This window comes from Alexandromys fortis, unplaced genomic scaffold (assembly GCF_014885135.2).
Source record: "Alexandromys fortis isolate MF-2015 unplaced genomic scaffold, M_Fortis_MF-2015_v1.1 scaffold_411, whole genome shotgun sequence".
Taxonomy (NCBI): Eukaryota; Metazoa; Chordata; class Mammalia; order Rodentia; family Cricetidae; genus Alexandromys; species Alexandromys fortis.
In genome coordinates this window covers 287143-305623 of record NW_026068315.1, presented here as the reverse complement: position 1 = coordinate 305623, position 18481 = coordinate 287143, and the positions used below count along the sequence as shown (strand labels likewise).

General features: G+C 33.7%; 1 protein-coding gene across 1 annotated transcript; it reads right to left on the bottom strand.

The window, feature by feature from the left end:
- Positions 1 to 4309: 4309 nt before the first annotated feature.
- LOC126495107 (olfactory receptor 4K2-like) lies at positions 4310 to 5284 on the bottom strand. The gene has a single exon (XM_050132707.1). The coding sequence runs from the start codon at positions 5282 to 5284 to the stop codon at positions 4310 to 4312; it is 975 nt and encodes a 324-aa protein (XP_049988664.1).
- Between the last annotated feature and the right edge of the window lie 13197 nt (positions 5285 to 18481).

Below are 18481 nucleotides of genomic sequence, written 5' to 3'. Positions count from 1 at the left end.
TCTTTTGGCCATTTGAACTTCTGTTGAGATTTCTCTGTTCAGTTCAGTACCCCACTTTTTAATTGGGTTATTTAGAGTTTTAATGTCTAGTTTCTTGAGTTCTTTATAAATTTTGGAGATCAGACCTTTGTCTGATGTGGGGTTGGTGAAGATCTTCTCCCATTCAGTAGATTGCCTTTTGGTCTTAATGACAGTGTCCTTTGCTTTACAGAAGCTTCTCAGTTTAAGAGGGTCTCATTTATTCATTGTTGCTCTTTATTGTCTGTGCTACTGGAAACTATTGATATTATCAATTCTTTCTTTTATTGGTAGTTTGTATAGCCCTTTTGGATTCTATATGAGCTAGTCATCAGGGAAAAGCCTCCTAGTCAATTACAGATGGTTCCCTCAAGACATGTGTCCAAAATATGTGATGCCTTCAGCAATAGGGATTTTCCATTAAATTTTATACCAGAACTTATGACTTCTACTTAATTATAGCTAGAGTCCATTGATCACTTTTACATTTATCTCACTTACTACTATTCAATCATTGAATAATCATGAAGTAAGTGATGACAAGACTCTTTACCCAGTTGATACAATAGTGTTGACTAAGCTATCATCTATGTACTTTCTGTAATACTCCACTCAATGGAAAAAAGAGAAGACACAAACATGCACTTGCCTCCCCTTGAAATCTGTCTTTAGTATTTTGAGCCTGGTCATAAAGATGAAAGAATAGATAAGTCACTATATATTTTGGCATATTTTTTCTCATTTGTGGATTCTAGATATACAACACATATATGAAAAAAGAAGGAATACTAAAGTAAACAAAGAGATACAAGAAAGAGCACAGGGAGTCAAAAGGGGGATTTGATATGCAAATAAGGTCAAAGTATATAACAAACTTAAATTTTCTTTAAGAAATTTATTACTAAATGCAACAAATATACACAGACAAAAGTGAAAAAGAAACTAAAAGGTCTATTTTAGGACTTGTAAAGTGTGGTGATGAGAATAAAATATGGAATTAAAAATGTGAATGTGTTTGTTAAATATCTAAACTACTGAATGTATTTTTCTCTCAAAAGCATGTCTTCTACCAATTCTGATTCACTTTCCTTCTTCAACAGCAATTACTTTATAAAGAGCCATATAGGAAGTCAAGGTTATTAGACATTTGAAAAGGTGACATGTTGAGGAAAGGCCACCCTGACACATTGTATGAGTGCAGGACTCTTAACTAGGTTCAATCTGTGGAGCTGTGAGGTAATGTTTAGGACTGAAAAGGTTACCCAGGAGTAAGTTACCTGCCTACACACTCATTGTCTAGCTTCAGAGACTTATTTTCCAGATGATCTATCTACTTTGATCATTTTCTTTAAGAGTACCTTTCTGTCACATCCTTAAACATTTTTTTTATATTTTTTGGAAATTTAATGCTTAAATTTGTTTTTAATGTGTTTTATATAAATTATAGATATAAAATCATCATTTATTCCCAGTTAAAAATTTAAACAACTCATATCAGATAAAATTTAAAACATTTCCACTAATATCTTCAAATATATGAACAAAAACAAAATACACAAACCAGACTTAAAACTTCTTAACTGTGTTTACTTGTAATTGAAAACATAGTAAGACTGACCTGTCAGACACAATCAACTTATTTTACCTTTTCCATACAGTTATGGAATATATTTAAATATAAGATAAAGTTGCAAACTATAATACTTGCTTAGAAAAACACAGATACATGAATGTAACAAAAACTGTATAAATGAACCCAGACTGAATAATTGGCACATATTTAATACTTGAGAAATTCACACATTTTTCTAATATAGAACTAGGTCATGCAAGTTAAAGTAGGAGCATTCATCTCAAATTCAGCTCCTGCACTTTTGTACTTTTTTAACAGAATAACAAAAATATCAACATTATAGTTCACTATTTATCACTGCTTGATATATTACACATATCTTTTATTTAATTTCAACATCAGTAGTGTTAAAATTGCTACAAATCTATAGATGAAGAACTGAGTTGCAGAAGTAGAACAAAGTTCTTGGATTACAATTCTGACTTATAATAGACTGATATTATCTAATTATGGGATAGACATATCCCAAGGACAAAGAACTGGATAAAGTAGATGAATTGGCCTCCAGGATCCGACAAGGGCTGGAAACACAAGAGGTGCTTAACAATTAATTATTGAACTATACACTGGTACATCAGAGCTACAATTTATCTTTTAAAATGAAGATAATTTTATAGAAATGAGTCAAAAGTATCTTTCCATACAAAACTTTTTATGTATTTTTTAACCTGAGGCAATAACAAGGAGTTTATAATTTGCTTAAAAAACTAGTTTTCAAATTAAATGTGTACTTTGACATCTACTTTTAATGCTACCTTTCTTTGTAAACTGCTACACACTGTTCAACTTCAGATGCTAACATTTTGTCTTTGAAGTTGCTTTCATGTAAGCATGTTACTCTTTGAAAGGAAAGAGTTTATGATTTTGAATAATTCTAACATTCTAGGCCTCTAGTGATGGTTTGCTCACGTAACTCTTAAGTCAGAAGAGAAGATCTCATTGTATGTCAGAATACTAAGCATTCTAACTGAGCTTAACCACACATGTCAGCATACAAATGGGAACAGATACATTTCTATCACATGTTTGAACAACCATATGCCAGCATACAAATGGGAAGCAGAAACATTTCTATCATATGTTTGAACAAATCACAGCTTTTAAAACTTACAAATAGCACAAGATCAGAGCATGAAGTGTGGCTTTGCTAGTGTTTTTTTTCCCAGAATGAAGCTGCTGTGCAGAAGCACTATGATCAAAATTAAGACACAGTTGAGGTAGTTCAAGGAAAATGGAAATGGCATGTCTAATTTTTATAAAATATTACCATAAAATTTTAATCTATGGCTGGAGAGATTACTCAAAGGTTAATAGCTCTGACTGTTCTTCCAGAGGACTCAGGTTCAATTCCCAGTATCCACTTAACAGCTCACAACTGTCTGTAACTCCAAGATTTGACACTCTCACACAGACAGACAGATATGAAGATGAAACGCCAATGTACATAAAATAAAAATAAATTATAAAAAGTTGTAATCTACTTTTCATAATTCTCATATTAAATATAAAAAGGAATAAAGTGGTAAATTGTATCTTTCAAAATCTGTTTCAGTAATCCTTGTTGGTTTCCATCAATCTTCTTTGCTTCTTAACATGATTGATAAAAATTATTAAAAAGAAAAAAGTAAAAATTTTCTATGCCTTTGGTTCTTTAGCAGTTTAGATTGTCTGTTTTATTTCCAAAGATCATTTTAGAAAAAAATATACTTGACATTATTAGTAGAAGACAACATTATGTAGAAATGAATTCTAATTTTTTTAATTATTTCATCTTTTCTTCCCATTAACCATATAATATTGAAAACTAGATGAAAACTTACTAAAATGGTAATAATAGTTTGAACTATATTATTTTTAAAACTTTAAGTGTATTCATGAATTCAACAGACAACAGTATGCTCACACAATAAAGTTTAATATCAACTTTATATATCTGTTATATGTATCATTTAGAGCTAATTTTTTACAAACCAGTCTATTTAAGTGGTCTACTCTCGATGATTTAAATAGCACAGATTCAATTTATTATTCAATCATCTGATAACAGTTATCTGTGCACTAAGCATCTTTATTGTTTAAGTTTTAATCTGTTTTGTTCAAAATTGTCTTAATTTTCAATTTGACTCACTGCTTAATGTTGCTCAGCATTATTTAAAAGAATTATTTCACAATATAAAATTTTGCAATAAAATTTTCTAACATGAATAAAGCTTCCAATGCTCCAAATTCCTAATTTAAGTTTGAAATTAAGTTCATAATTAAGTTTGAAATTAGATACAAACCATAAAATATCACAAGACAGTCAAAGAGGACTGCTCTGGATTAGATAACAAGAAAACATTTCATATTAAGCTTCTTGCAGAGTATTAATCCTCATTATGAATGTGTATAGATTTTATGGATACATTAAAATGAATCTATTTTAAAAATTCTGGCAACATAACTTTCCTATGAAGTCACACTATAGACTTTAACACATCATCAAATTGATCCATGATCACAAAAAGCTAGCAAACAGCACTGACTTTGAAGCAAGCTATTGCATATCTCCCAACCCCAACTTCTTAGTATCATGAACTTCGTTCAAATGATTTGAAAATTAAATTTGAATATTATAACTTAATTATCTGCTATTCTGTTGGAGAACCTGGCCTCACTTTAGGATCTTTGCAGGCCTCTTACTGTATAACGTGGAGTTGTTTTCCCAAAGGGGAAATAATGGTTACTTATTTTTTTCTTCACCGCTGCCCTCACTTCCTGGTTTCTTAAAGTATAGATAAGTGGATTCAAGAAAGGGGTGAATATGGTGTAGAAAACAGAGAGAATTTTATCCACCAAAAAGTTTGTGAAGGGCCACACATAAATAAAAATGCAAGGTACAAAGAACATTAGCACAACTATGAAATGTGAAGTGCAGGTGGAAAGAGCCTTAGATGATCCAATTGAGGAATGGTTTCTGATAGTTACAAGCACCACAATATAAGAGATGAGCAAAAGCAGAAAACTTATAAGAGCAATAACACCACTGGATGAGACCATGAAGATACCAAGAACATATGTATCTATACAAGCCATCTGGATTACCAAAGGAAGATCACAGAAGAAACTGTCTACTACATTAGGACCACAGAAGGGTAAATACAGAACAAAAATTAGTTGTCTCATTGTATGTAAGAAGCCTACCATCCAAGAAGTTACCACGAGCCCCAAACACATTTTTTGGCTCATAAGTGTTGAATAGTAAAGAGGCTTACATATGGCAACATACCTGTCAAAAGACATGGAAATCAGCAGCACAATTTCAGTTCCAGTGAAAAGATGCAAAAGAAAGATTTGAGAAATGCATCCCTCAAAAGAAATGGTCTTGTGGTGAGCAAAGAAGTCCATGATCATCTTTGGTGTGGCAAAGGAGGAGAGGCATATGTCAATCAGAGAGAGGTTGCTGAGCAGAAAGAACATTGGGGAGTGGAGCTGTGAAGTGGAGAAGACAGTGAACAGAATGAGGCAGTTCCCGAGCATTGTAACTAAATAGAAAATGGAAAATGTCACAAAGAAGAATATTTGAAGCTTGGGAGAATCAGTGAGTCCAAGTAGCACAAATTCCAGTACTCTGGAAGAGTTAAGCCTCTCCATGTATCCGTAGACTCTGCTCTGTAGTCATAAAAGACACAAAATTACAGTGTGGGGTACATATAATATGAAGAACTTATGACATTACTTAGTAATTATCTAGATCACTGGTTACATAGAGTCTATCTGAAAACGCTCTTATCTGCGAGATGTTTTTCTTTGGGGACCACTTAAACAACTGATGCTCGATAACGCTTGAGAAGCACAGCTTCTTAAATTTGTCCAGCAGGCAAACATGGCACATATCAGCTGAGCATATAGCCTCCACAACACACCTGTCTAACTGCACCTTTGCTTCAGGATGCACATTTGTAGAAAGATATGTTAAGTTTGTTTGACTTGCTAAATAAAACATATAGAAAATAAATCTGAGCTCTCAAAGTTTTTTCTTATGCAGAAGTGGAATTATTTTGAATCAACCATTTTGGCAGTGTGTTTAATTAAAAACTTAAAGAATATGATGATTTAAAAAATTCACTAGATACCCTATGAGAGTGACAAATTACTTTATTTAATCTTATGAAATTATTAGTGACAAAAAGTACACTTTAAACACTTGAGAGGTAATATTAGCTTATATCGTGTTATAATCTATCCTTCTTTTGCTCTATGCAACACAAAGTTAGTGTATAAAACTGTGATAAGATGTTTAGAACCATATTTTCAGAATTTGGGATCATTTTTAGATTAGTTTTTCCATTTAGAATCCTCCTACATTATGAAAACTTTATAATATACTCACTTCTATCATATTATCAAAAGCTAAGTACAAATGAAATAAAAATTGGTCCAGGTTGATGAAGGCTAATCTGAGAGGTGAGGATTGCTCTAATCACTCAGTGTGTTGTAGAATGTTGCCTAAAGGAAGTGTGACTGACATGTTTGCAAAGTGTATGCCTATTAGAAAAATTTATCAAGCATAAATCAAACAAGTAAACAAAAAACTAATGTTATTTCATCTCTGTTAGATAGGAACCATCTGTATGGAACAAATACAACACCTTTTTCAGTTAAACCACTTTTTTAAAGTAAAATTATGAGTACTTTGTTACATTAAATCATTTGATAATTTCCACTGATTTTATTTATGTTTTAATAATAATTTAGCTACTAACATATATGTTGATACATCTAATTTTATAAATTATCCATCTTTGGAAATGTGATTTTTACTTCTTAGTTTATGTATAAGTTTTCTAAGTACACCAAAGGTGATTAAAATTTAAACAAGGTGGCTCTGTGCCAAGAAACTTAAAGTGTCTTTCAATAGTAACCTTTAAGTCATTCTTAATAATATAGGTAGAAGAGAATGAGGTCTTTGTCATGAATTCAGAGGATTTGCAAATGGAAATAGAATCAATAAATTGATTTTCTCCACTATTTCTTTTGTCTTAATTTACTTCTAATGATACTCAGAATATACTTGAAACTAATAAAAATACATACTATAAAAGCATCACATGAAAATTTGAGACTGAGACTGAAATTGTTTTTAACTGGAGATTGACACACACATAGAGATGATAGATAGATAGATAGATAGATAGATAGATAGATAGATAGATAGATAGATAGACAGACAGACAGACTCAGGCCTTCTGTCATTATCAATGGATCAGTTCAATGAACAATGCTGAAGGTGGCCTGCTTTATCTGAATTAGCAGATTATCCACGCGCCTACAGTTAAAGTGGAGATGTGGTTTCTAGCTAAGAAATAATTCCAAAATAACTCAGCTTTCCTCTTGAGATTCCCATTCCCCGCTTCTTCTGCTTTCCAAGAAGGCAGAACATTGTATCAGTTGTTCAGTTGTGTTGCACACCATAGTCCATTGAGAAGCAGGAAGAAGGCAAAAGAGATAAAACCCCAAGTTCACACCTTAAATGTTATACAAAAGAAAATAATGTACTCTCCACATTACAGTCTTCCTCATTGCTTTATCTTTAACTGTTTTTGGACATCCAAGACCATGGTGTGAGCCATTATTATTAATCTATTTTCATGTAAGCAACTTCCTGAAGAAAGTAAGTTTACATACCCTTTAATAGTATATATTCAGTTTTTCATGATTAATGAACGTTGTGTAATTTTCTTAGATAGCAGCATTCTAGAATTCTTAGAATGGAACCATCACTCAGTAGTTAAGAGTGGTAAATTAAATTTTGGATCTAGATCATATCTCAACAGCTTTTTTACTTTGCTGACCTCTTTAATTGTGAGAGTTAGATTATATGATTTATAGAAAGCACTTAGCATTGTTCCTGGATAATAGCCAAAGACATTTATGAGATTGAAAATAAAAATTTTGTTCAGAAATTATCCTTTGCTTAATTTTATTAGTAATAATTGATATAACATCATGCAACAAAATATTGTCATCTAGTTTCAATTTAGGCCTTAAGTAAGTGCTGTGCCATAAACTAAATTATTTCCCTTGTGTAAAATCACTTAATTTATATTAAAAGTTTAGCTTACAAATTTTATTATCTCTTATGCTTCCTGGCAATTATATAATTATGATGAACACCGCTCTTACAGCCACCATAAATAAGATTTTTTTCACCTCTGCATCTCTAGATAGGCAGTTCTAATCACTATGCAATAGAATAGTCTATGTTCTTTATTCTTCATGCTAAATATACATTTTCTTTATTATATCTCCATTTACATTTTATATAATTAATAAACAAGTGCTGACTTTCATTACCAGAACACACGAGCCATAGTGTGTTTTCAAGATCATCACTATTATATCCATTTTTAACCTACATACCAGCTATGCAGTAGAAATATGATTTACCACAATCTACAAACTGTGTAAGTCAACTGAAATCATGATGGTCTTAGCAAACACCAGCAGCCAGGAACATGGATATATATTTCCTTCTGTCTCGATATAAAAGCCTTTAGAAGGCAGTGACGTTTAGGAGATCAGGGATTAGATCCTACAGCCTACTTGCAGTGGGAGTTATTAAGACACTGAACTGTCATTTCAGAGATGCAAAGAGAACTATGGATATATCTCTTTTACTTAAAGTGGGAGGTGTTTTCATGATGAAGCAGTGTTCTTTAGAGAAAGCAGTATAACTAGAGCCTGCCTAGGCTAGGAAGGCAAAGAACATACTTACAGGGATAATTCTGTTTACACTACAATGTTCAAAACATCAAAGTTGAAAATTATTCTTTTAAGGCACATCTATTTATCTCCAAAAGATACATGCTTTTATAACACCAGTGAACTGAAGTATAAGACACTAAACACTTAGCAAAGGGGCTGGAGAAATGGCTCAGTGGTTAAGAGCATTGCCTGCTCTTCCAAAGGTCCTGAGTTCAATTCCCAGCAACCACATGGTGGCTCACGACCATCTGTAATGGGGTCTGGTACCCTCTTCTGGCCTCAGGCATACACATACATAATATTGTATACATAATAAAATATTTTAAAAAATAAACACTTAACAAAGACAAATAAATAAGAGTTGGTTGTTTCTGTGAATGAGTGAAGTCTACATAAAGGACATCATAAAACCTCAAATTACCCTGTGTACAATAATTTCAATTAGAATCATCTATGTGTTTCTGTGACGTGATGTGTGTGCGTGCTCATGTATGTGCATGTGTGTGTGTGTTCTGTATTTGAAGATTGTAAAATAGGTTACTAGGTTTCCATGGGCCTTTTATTTTTAAAAGTTCTAAACTTTGAAATATGTATTTATTTCATTTCATTTTACACATGTAAACATTTTGCTTGCATGGATGTACATCACATGTGTGTCTATGTCATCAGAGTCCAGAAAAAAATAATGAATCCCAAGGAACTGGAGTTACAGATGATTGATAGCTACCATGTGGTTTCTGGGAACAGAACTAAGGGCTTTGCCAGAGCATCAGGGTCTCTAAATTGCAGAACCATCTCTCCAGCCACAACCCTTCTCAGCTATATTTTCCCATTAGCCTCTCCACTTTAACTGGCCCCCATTATCCCTCCTTTCCAAGTTATAGACTACCACATTTATTAAGTCAATTAAGAGTATAATGAGTCATCTATCCAGATGACCAAGAGCAGGCTCATCCCATGGAAAGTCTTGTTTTTGTTTGTTTTTAAGTCATAAGGCTGCAATCATTTCACACTATGTACAGCCTGAGGTTTTTGTTTTTTTCTTTCTACAATGTAACCTTGGGTCTTGTAAAACATCAGGTAAGGCCATTCTTCCAGATGAATAATTTGCACACTTCAGGATCCTTACTCAGTAGGGAAGGAGGGCCATTTTGGCACTGTAAAACACTTCAGTAAAATGAGTGAGAAACTGTTTAAAAGCAAATGTGGCTGCAGAGTGGAGGCAGTAGAGGCAGTATATGGTCAGGTTAACATGACTTTGCTGAAGCCACTTCAATATCACAAGTGTTCTATTATACCCTCCTTAGGAACCCCTCAATGATCCTCACCTAGTTCCCTGGTGTCACCAAGTACTCAGAGCTAAACATACAAAACTAAGGTTTCACTGCTAGGATTCACATGTGAGAGACATTAAGCTGTGTTTGTCTTTCTGTGTCAGCATTGTCTTATGTAATGTAATTTTCCAGTTCCATGAATTCATCTGAAAATTGTGATGGGAATTTCATTGGATCTGTAAATTGCTTCAGGGAAAGAGGCCATTTTCACGTGATTGTTCCAATCAGTCCATGTTTATTGGAAGTCTCTACATCTTTTAGTGCCTTCTTCATTGTCTTTATTCAGTGTTTAACAGTTTTTAATTGTAGATTACAGAGATCATTTACTTACTCTGTTAGGCTTGTCCAGAGTTTGATTTTTATTTTTCTATTGTGAATAGGATTGTTTTTGTGGTTTATTTCTCAATATGTTTATACTTAGCATGTAAGAAGGCTACTGGTTTGGCTATGTTAGCTTTGTAACCTGCCACTTTGCCTAAACTGTCAGCTCTAGTAGTATCATCTAAGAGTCTTTAGGGTCTCTTGTATACAAAATCACATCGTCACACAGAGATATTTTAACTTCTTTTCCTATTTTATCTTTATTTTCTCCTCCTACTGCTGTAACTTAAAGTTCTGTACTGAATAAGAATAGAAAAAGTAGGCACCCATGTTGTGTTCCTGGTCTTAGTGGCAATGATTTAATTTTTCTCCATTTAATATGATGGTAGCTATAAGTTTGTCATATTTAACTTTTATTATGTTGAGCTATGTTTCCTCCTTCTCTTTTCTCTCCGGGATTTTTGCCGTGAATGGATGTTGGATTTTGTCAAAGACCATTTTTCATCAATTGAAGTGATCATGGGATTTATGTCCTTTCATCTAGTTATGTGGTATGGTGAATTATTTTTATTGACTGAAGTATATTGAACCAACATCCTTCACCACTGGAATTAAGCTTAATTAATTATGTTTTGTGATTTTTAGAATGGGACCTTGAACTTAGTTTGCAAATATCTTATTGGTAATTTTTGCGTACCATTTAGGAATGACAGGTAGTGGTAAGTCACCTGGCATGGGTTCTAGGAACCGAATTCCAGTCCTTCAAAGGAGAAAGTACTGTTAGCTTCCGAGTCATATTTTCAACTGTGTTTATTATCTATTTGTAAAATAGTTTGAAAAAAAGATTTCTAGTAATTCTTTTCAAAAGAACTGTTATAATCATGGGCTGATTTGTGTACTTTCCATAGTTTCTCCAGCTATTAATTGACAAATCCTTATCCAAACTAATCAAATGGCAGAAAGAGAACATCCAAATAAAAAAAATCATAAATGAAAAGGAGGACACAACAACAGATAATGAGGAAATACAGAGAATCATTAAGTCATAATACACAAACCTATACTCTTCAAAACTGGAAAATGTGAAAGAAACAGCCAATTTTCTAAATAGGTACTACATACCAAAATTAAATCAAGATGAGGTGAACAATTTTAATAGACTTATAAACTGCAAGGAAATAGAAACTGTCATCAGAAGTTTCCCATTCAAAAAATTCTATCAGAACTTCAAAGAAGAGCTAATACCTATACTCCTCAAAGTGTTCCACATAAGAGAAACATAAAAAACATGGCCAAACTCTTTTTATAAGGCTACAGTTACCCTGATACTAAAATGACACAAAGACTCAATTGAAAAAGAGAATTACAGACCATTCTCACTCATGAACAAAGATGCAAAAATACTCAATAAAATCCTGGCAAACTGAATCCAAAAGCACATCAAAAATCATCCACCATGATCAAGTTGATTACATCCCAGAGATGCACAGATGGTTCAACATATGAAAATCTTGCAATGTAATGCACCATACAAATAAACTGAAAGGTAAAAACCATATGATCATCTCATTAAATGCTGAAAAAATATTTGACAAAATGCAACATCCCTTCATGATAAAGGTCTTGGAGAGATCAGGGATACAAGGAGACTATCTAAATATAATAAAAGTAATATAATATAAGCCAACAGCAAACATCAAATTAAATGGAGAGAAACCCAAAGTGATTCCACTAAAATCAGAAACAAGACAAGGCATCCACTCTCTATATATCTATTCAACATAGTTCTTGGAGTTCTGGCTCTAGCGATAAGACAACTAAAGTAGATCAAGGGGAGACAATTTGGAAAGGAAGAACTCAAACTTTTGTTATTTGCAGAAGATATGATAGTGTATATAACTGACCCCAAAAACTCTACTAGGGAACTCCTACAGCTGATAAAGACCTTCAGTAATAAGGCAAGATACAAGATCAAAATATATCAGTAGTCCTGCTGGTGGAGGCTGCTCATTTGTTCCCAGCTATCCAGAACTGAAGTAAAACACACAGAAACTATATTATTTGCAATACTGTTTGGCTAATACTTTGAGCATCTTTCTAGTTTGCTCTTATATGTTAAATTAACCCATTTCTATTAATCTGTATATCACCATGTGGCTGTGGCTTACTGGGTAAAGCTCTAGCATCTGTCTCCTCCAGATGCTACATGGCTTCGCACTGACTCTGCCTTTTTTCTCCCAGTATTCAGTTTAGGTTTTTGGCCTAGCTCTACTCTGCCCTATCACAGGCCAAAGTAGCTTCTTTATTCATTAACAAATAAAAGCAACAGTATACAGAAGGACTTCCCACATCGTCCCCTCTTTTCTGTTCAAATAAAAAGGAAAGTTTTTACTCTAACATAGTAAAGTTACATATAACAAAACAGGTATCAAGCAAGAATGACAGTTACAATATTTATATATACTTTATCTTTTATCATAACTAGGAAAAACTATAACAATCATTCTTCAACTGCATCAAAGACTTTAAAAGGATATAAAATCACCTAAGTAAATAGGAAATACATAATAAACAAATCTCAAAACTCTAGAATTGACAGAGACATTTCACTGCCTAGAAAATAACCCAAAGTTCTTCTGTAATATTGGGGCACCCATCTTCAGCCTACAGGCCCATAGTATCTGACAAACCTTCCCATGAAGCAGGAAATTTCAAAGACAGTTCTGCAAGTATTGGCAGTTGTTAGTCACTTTCTTCTGTGTCCTGCAGAATGTCTGGAAGACTCTTTCATGAAGCACAAACCCTGAAGGACTGTCTCACCTTTAAGCAGTCATTTTTCTGTTGGTTCTACATGTTCAGTTCATATAGCATAACATCAAGAAATCCAGAAAAGAGCAGTTTCTTGCCCAAATGGCTAGCAAACTTCTTGAGGAATCTCTCCAATGTCTATCTTCCTCTTGAGTTAGATTGGTGCTGCCAGGAGCAGGAGTGTCTCATTGTCATGAAAAATCCTAAACATTTTAAATGCCATATTTTGTATGTCTTTTAAAGGTTTGAAGATTATCTATCTAACTAAAATATATCTCTATATGTTGTATGAAAGCTGCTTGTTTCTTCCCGGCTGCCCAGAACCAAAATAATTACACAGACGTTGTATTCATTACAACACTGTTTAGCCTATTAGCTTATGCATATTTTTAGCTCACTCTTATCTCTTAAATTAACCCATTTCTATTATTTTATATTTTACTATGAGGCTCTTGGCCTACCAGCAAGGTTCTGACTAGCAGCTTATTATGCCTTTCCTCTCTGGCAGGTACATGGTATCTTCCTGACTCCACCTCCTCTCTCCCAGCATTCAGTTTAGTTTTCCTTGACTAGATCTGTTCTGCTCTGCTATGGGCTCAAGGCAGTTTCTTTATTCATTAACCAATAAAAGCAACACATATACAGAAGGACTTCCCACACCATCTATATATCTAGAAACCTAAATAGCATGACTACAAGCTTGACTATTATAGATGACTGTAGTAGTGCTTAAAATGGATTTTAATAAATAAACACTGTCTGAAGATCTGAAAGTAAAATAGTCCCACTAGTCAGCCTTATAGACAACGTTATGGTAATGCACACCTTTAACCCCAGTAGCCACATGACATGCACCTTTAATCCCAGACCTAGCATAGAATATAAGATTGGGGGAGACAGCTCTCAGACATACAGTCTTCTTCTGAGTTTCCTGGAGTCAGGATAACCATTTTTAGACTGAGGTTAAGATAAGACCCAGTGGCTGGTTGCTTTGCTTTTTGAATTTTCAAATCTAACCCCAATTTCTGACCCTGAGTTTTTATTAATCATGCTTCATTTAGTACCCAATGTTTTGTGGCATAAATTTATGGAAAAACCATATGCCTGAGACTTTTTAACTACCAGTTCAGGCCAGCAATGGGACTGGAATTGTAGCTCTAGGAATTGTAGCCCAAATTTAGCTACCTGTGTTTGGGAGAAAAACTAATGCTTCCAGCTCCCATCCGCCCAAGCTTAGCTTCCCTGTAAATATGGCTGCAAACCCACAGTTACATACATGGCATTGCTGGTTTAACCCTGTGAGTCTCAAAACAACACAAAGACGTGTATGTGGGAAAGGGCTGCTCGGGAAGTGGTAAGGTTGGGAATGAGTAATCAGAAGGTCCTACATGTGTTTGAAATTACCAAAGAACAAATGTACATAAAATATTTTTAAACCTATTTCCTCATAGACTTTTTTCCTTTTGTGTTGTTTAGGCAGAAGGAGTAAATTAAATTCACACACAGTAATATTGACTTTATTTTAAAGAGTATTCAGGAACTTTAAACATTGGCTAGTAAAATAGCTCAGTGGATAAAATGTGGCTTATAACCAAAGTTCAGTTACTAGGACATGCATGGTGGAAGGAGAACCAACTCCTGCACCTACTGAGGCACACGCACAAACACACAGACTCACACACACAACAAATGATTATAAAACATTTTAAAGAAATAAATAATAAACAAATTTAAAGAAATATTTAAAAAGTCATTTTACTTCATGTGTCTACAGATGTTACTCCTGAATAGAAAAAAATGAAAATATATGGTTTTAAAATAAAAATGCATACATGCAAATTGAATATACAACATTAATTTTAGAAGACAGATAATTTCAATTATTGTTGGTAAAATATTGAATTGAAATAATGTATTAATTTGTATAAGTGTGATAGAGTAAGGCTTAAGGTTAAGCTTAGATTTAGAATTAGAAGTGATAATGGTGGTTGGACCAATGTGAAGGAATTTTCTCATATGGTAATTGGATGATAGCAGAACCCAGTTTGAGTTGTTAACAGACTATTTGTAGACTATGGGAAACATGTTCTCAAAATATTATAAGTCCAAAGTTCTGGAGAAGACACTAGAAAGACAGGATTTAATTAATTAATATTACATGGTGTGATAAAGAATAAGAGATACTGAGGAGTCAGGAGAGCCTAGGATTTGCTGAAAGAAACAGTAAATAATGACGGGAAATAGAACCATGGCTCTAGATGTTCTGGGCATGTAGATAAATTTTTAAGCAAAGGCAAATAGATAGCAAGTAGAAATTCTCAAAAGAAAATGAAGGAAAAACTGATTAGGATAAAAGGAGGTGGAAGATCAAAGAAATCTACAGGAGGCCACACTGATTCAAAGAGGAGAAAGTCAAATACTATGGCACATGACAATCAGAAGTCAAGTAATACTTAAAGCGGGGGAGAAGTACCAGGAAGTTTCAGGACATTCAAACTATTCTATAGAATACTGCAATTGTTACAAGAAAATTCTTTCAGGTCTACAAAACTGCAAAATGCATATAGTGAGTCCTAATAAGAATGTTTGCATTAATAATAGTGTATTCATATCTATCAGTCATAGTAAATACATTGTTTTAATACAAGATATTCCTTGTAAAATAAAGCATGTTTACTGTGTGTGCTGAAAAGTTCATACACAAACTTAATTTCTAATTACATAATCTATAATTACAAAACAACTTTTAAAAATTATTAGCTTAAAAAGAAGTACAAACAACTATTGAAGATCATCTATGCAAAGGAAAGAGAATAAAAAGGTTACATGTAGAGGGAAAAAATGTCCAATAAGTTTTAATGATAGTAAAGAATATGGCTATATGATGAAGGTAAAACCAAAACAGAGGACTCAGTCAGTATTGTGGAAAAGAGAAGAGATAGGCCAGGGTGATGTGTCAGTGGGTAAAAGTGCTTGTAACCAAGCCTGATGATCAGAGTTTGTTCCCTAGAAACCATGTTATGGAAGAGTGGGACCAATTTTTACAAATTGTCCTCTGACCTCTACAATTCATGTGACATGAATATATCTATGTTTATTCATGCAAATATAGAACCAACCAACAAATAAATATAAATAAATAAATTATAAACAAACAAATAAGTGTAATTTTTTAAATGATGGCTGGAGAGATGGCTCAGCATTTAAGAATATGTACTGCTCTTGCAGAGAATATGAGATATACATGGATATCAGACCTCCAATGAAGACCTACAACTAGTTCTTTCTGTTTCCTGAAAGCCAAGATGTAGCCAGCATCATGTCTGCCTGCTATGTTGATAATGGATTGAACCTCTGAAACTATAGGCAAGCCACCCCAATTAAATGTTTTCTTTATAAGAGTTGCTGTGGCCATGGTGTCTCTTTACAGCAATAGAAACCCAAACTAAGACACAGAAAATTCCCTGATCTTCTGACTCTTACAATGTTTCTGCTGCTTGTTCTGCAATGTTTCCTGAGTGTTAGGTATGGGATCCTTTTGTTGGTGTATTCAATGGAGCTAGGCTATACACCTCCACATTTTTATTAGTCATGACTTTCTATAGTTGTCTTCTTCTGTGGGAAAGAGAAATTTCATTTATGAGTGAAGACTGCACTTATCTGTGGGTCTAAGGATAGATGTTTATATTGTTGTTAAGGGTTATTATACTGGTTTAGTAAATTAGTAGTATTGCTAGGGAAACAGTACCAAGCATAATTTCCCTGTTGAGTGGGTCTTAAATCCAGTTAGAGAGCTGCTGGTGACCAAAAAGTTGTGCATGCCACTAATGCACCCTTAGGGTTATCATGTCATGTGGTAATCGATAGGATTCATAAACTGGGGTAGGCTTGAATGCTTCCATACTTTAAAAGCTGAATGATGTCACCATAAAACTTAGTCATCAAAGATTCAGGGCAGATCCAACATAGGAGCAATTGGGCCTTGTTTATGAAATGTCTGGTGTCTTCAGTAATAGGGACTTACTAACAATCTCTGGGAAGAAACCAAGGGCAATACAAATACGTTATATATTTAGGAGTCTCTTCTATATGCCTAATCAAAAACTCAAATGAATACCATATCTTGTATTGAGGTTTTCATTAGGCCACCTTTGGCTCTTGGAGGGAACATTATAAGCACAGAATACAATTGTTTATTAAAGCTATATATACATAGAATTGAGTGTTTATAGTTTTTGTAAAGATGCATAATTAGTAGTATAATTCTTAATGTGTTTTTCGACATTCTCATTGTTGTTTCTCATTCTGTATTTAACCCATTCCACTCTCCCTAAAGGGCCTTCCCTCCCATTTCCCCAGAGTACATGTATCCTGCTATTGAAATCTCTATTGCTCCACAGCTCACCTATGCTGGCAATGGTCTGTTTCACTTTCCTGAATTCTACAGTTACTCCTGGCTGGTAGCTATATCTGAAGACTTGAAGTGAGACACCTCCAATGAGAATGAACATGTGACATTTGTTTTTCAGGGCCTAAGTTACCTCACTCAATAAGACCTTTTCTAGTTCCAATCATCTACCTGAAAGTCCATTATTTAATATTTCTTTACATATGCATAGTATTCAATAGTGTATATGAACCACATTTTCATTACCTATTCCTTGGTTGAAGGACATTAAGGTTGTTTTCATTTACAAGGTATTGTAAATAAAGCAGCAGTCAACAGGGCTAAGAAAAATATCTCACCAGGTGGTGATGGTGCACACCTTTTATCCCAGGACTCAGGAGTTCCTGTGAGTTCAAAACCAGGCTGGTCTATAAGAATTAGTTCCAGGATAGGCTCCAAAGCTACAAAGAATCCCTGTCTGGAACCCCTCCCCAACAAAAAAAAAACCCAAACTCTATAATAGGATGCCATTCCCTTTGGTTATTTCAAACAGTGTTATAGATAGGACATATGGCAGACTCATTTCCAGTTACAAACGAATTGTCAAATCTGAATCCATAGTAGCTACACTAGTTTGCAGTCTCACCAGCAGTGAATGAAGGTTTCTTTCCCACATCTCCAGCATTTGTTGTCCAATATTTTATTGAACTTTAGTACTCTGACTGAGGTAAAATGAAATCTCAAAGTTGTTTTGATTTGCATTTCCCTATTTGCTAAAAAAGATGAACATTTTTTAGATATTTCTTAGAAATATGTTTTCTTCTTTGAAAAAATTTTCAGATCTCAGACCCATTTTTCAAATATATGATTTGAATTTTTTTTAGCTCTTTATATATTCTAGATATCAATCCTCTGTCAGATGTGTAGCTGATAAAAATATCCTCCCATTTTGTGGGCTTCCTTTTTACCCTGACTGTCTCTTTATCTGTCCAGAAGTTTTTTAGTTTTCTGAAGTACATCTTTTTAATAGTTGTACTTAATTATTAAGCAAATAAAGTTTTATTGAGAACATTCTTTCCTACACCTATATCATGTAGGGTACTGCCTGTGTTTTATTTTAGTATTTTTAAGTTTCACATTTAGATATTTAACCCATTTGGAGTTAGTTTTGGTGCAAATAGATGATAGGTAGATAGATGATGATGATGATGATGATGATGATGATGATGATGA

Coding starts and splice junctions, on each gene's coding strand:
- LOC126495107 (XM_050132707.1), bottom strand. CDS start 5,284: ATGGAGAGGCTTAACTCTTCCAGAGTACTGGAATTTGTGCTACTTGGA.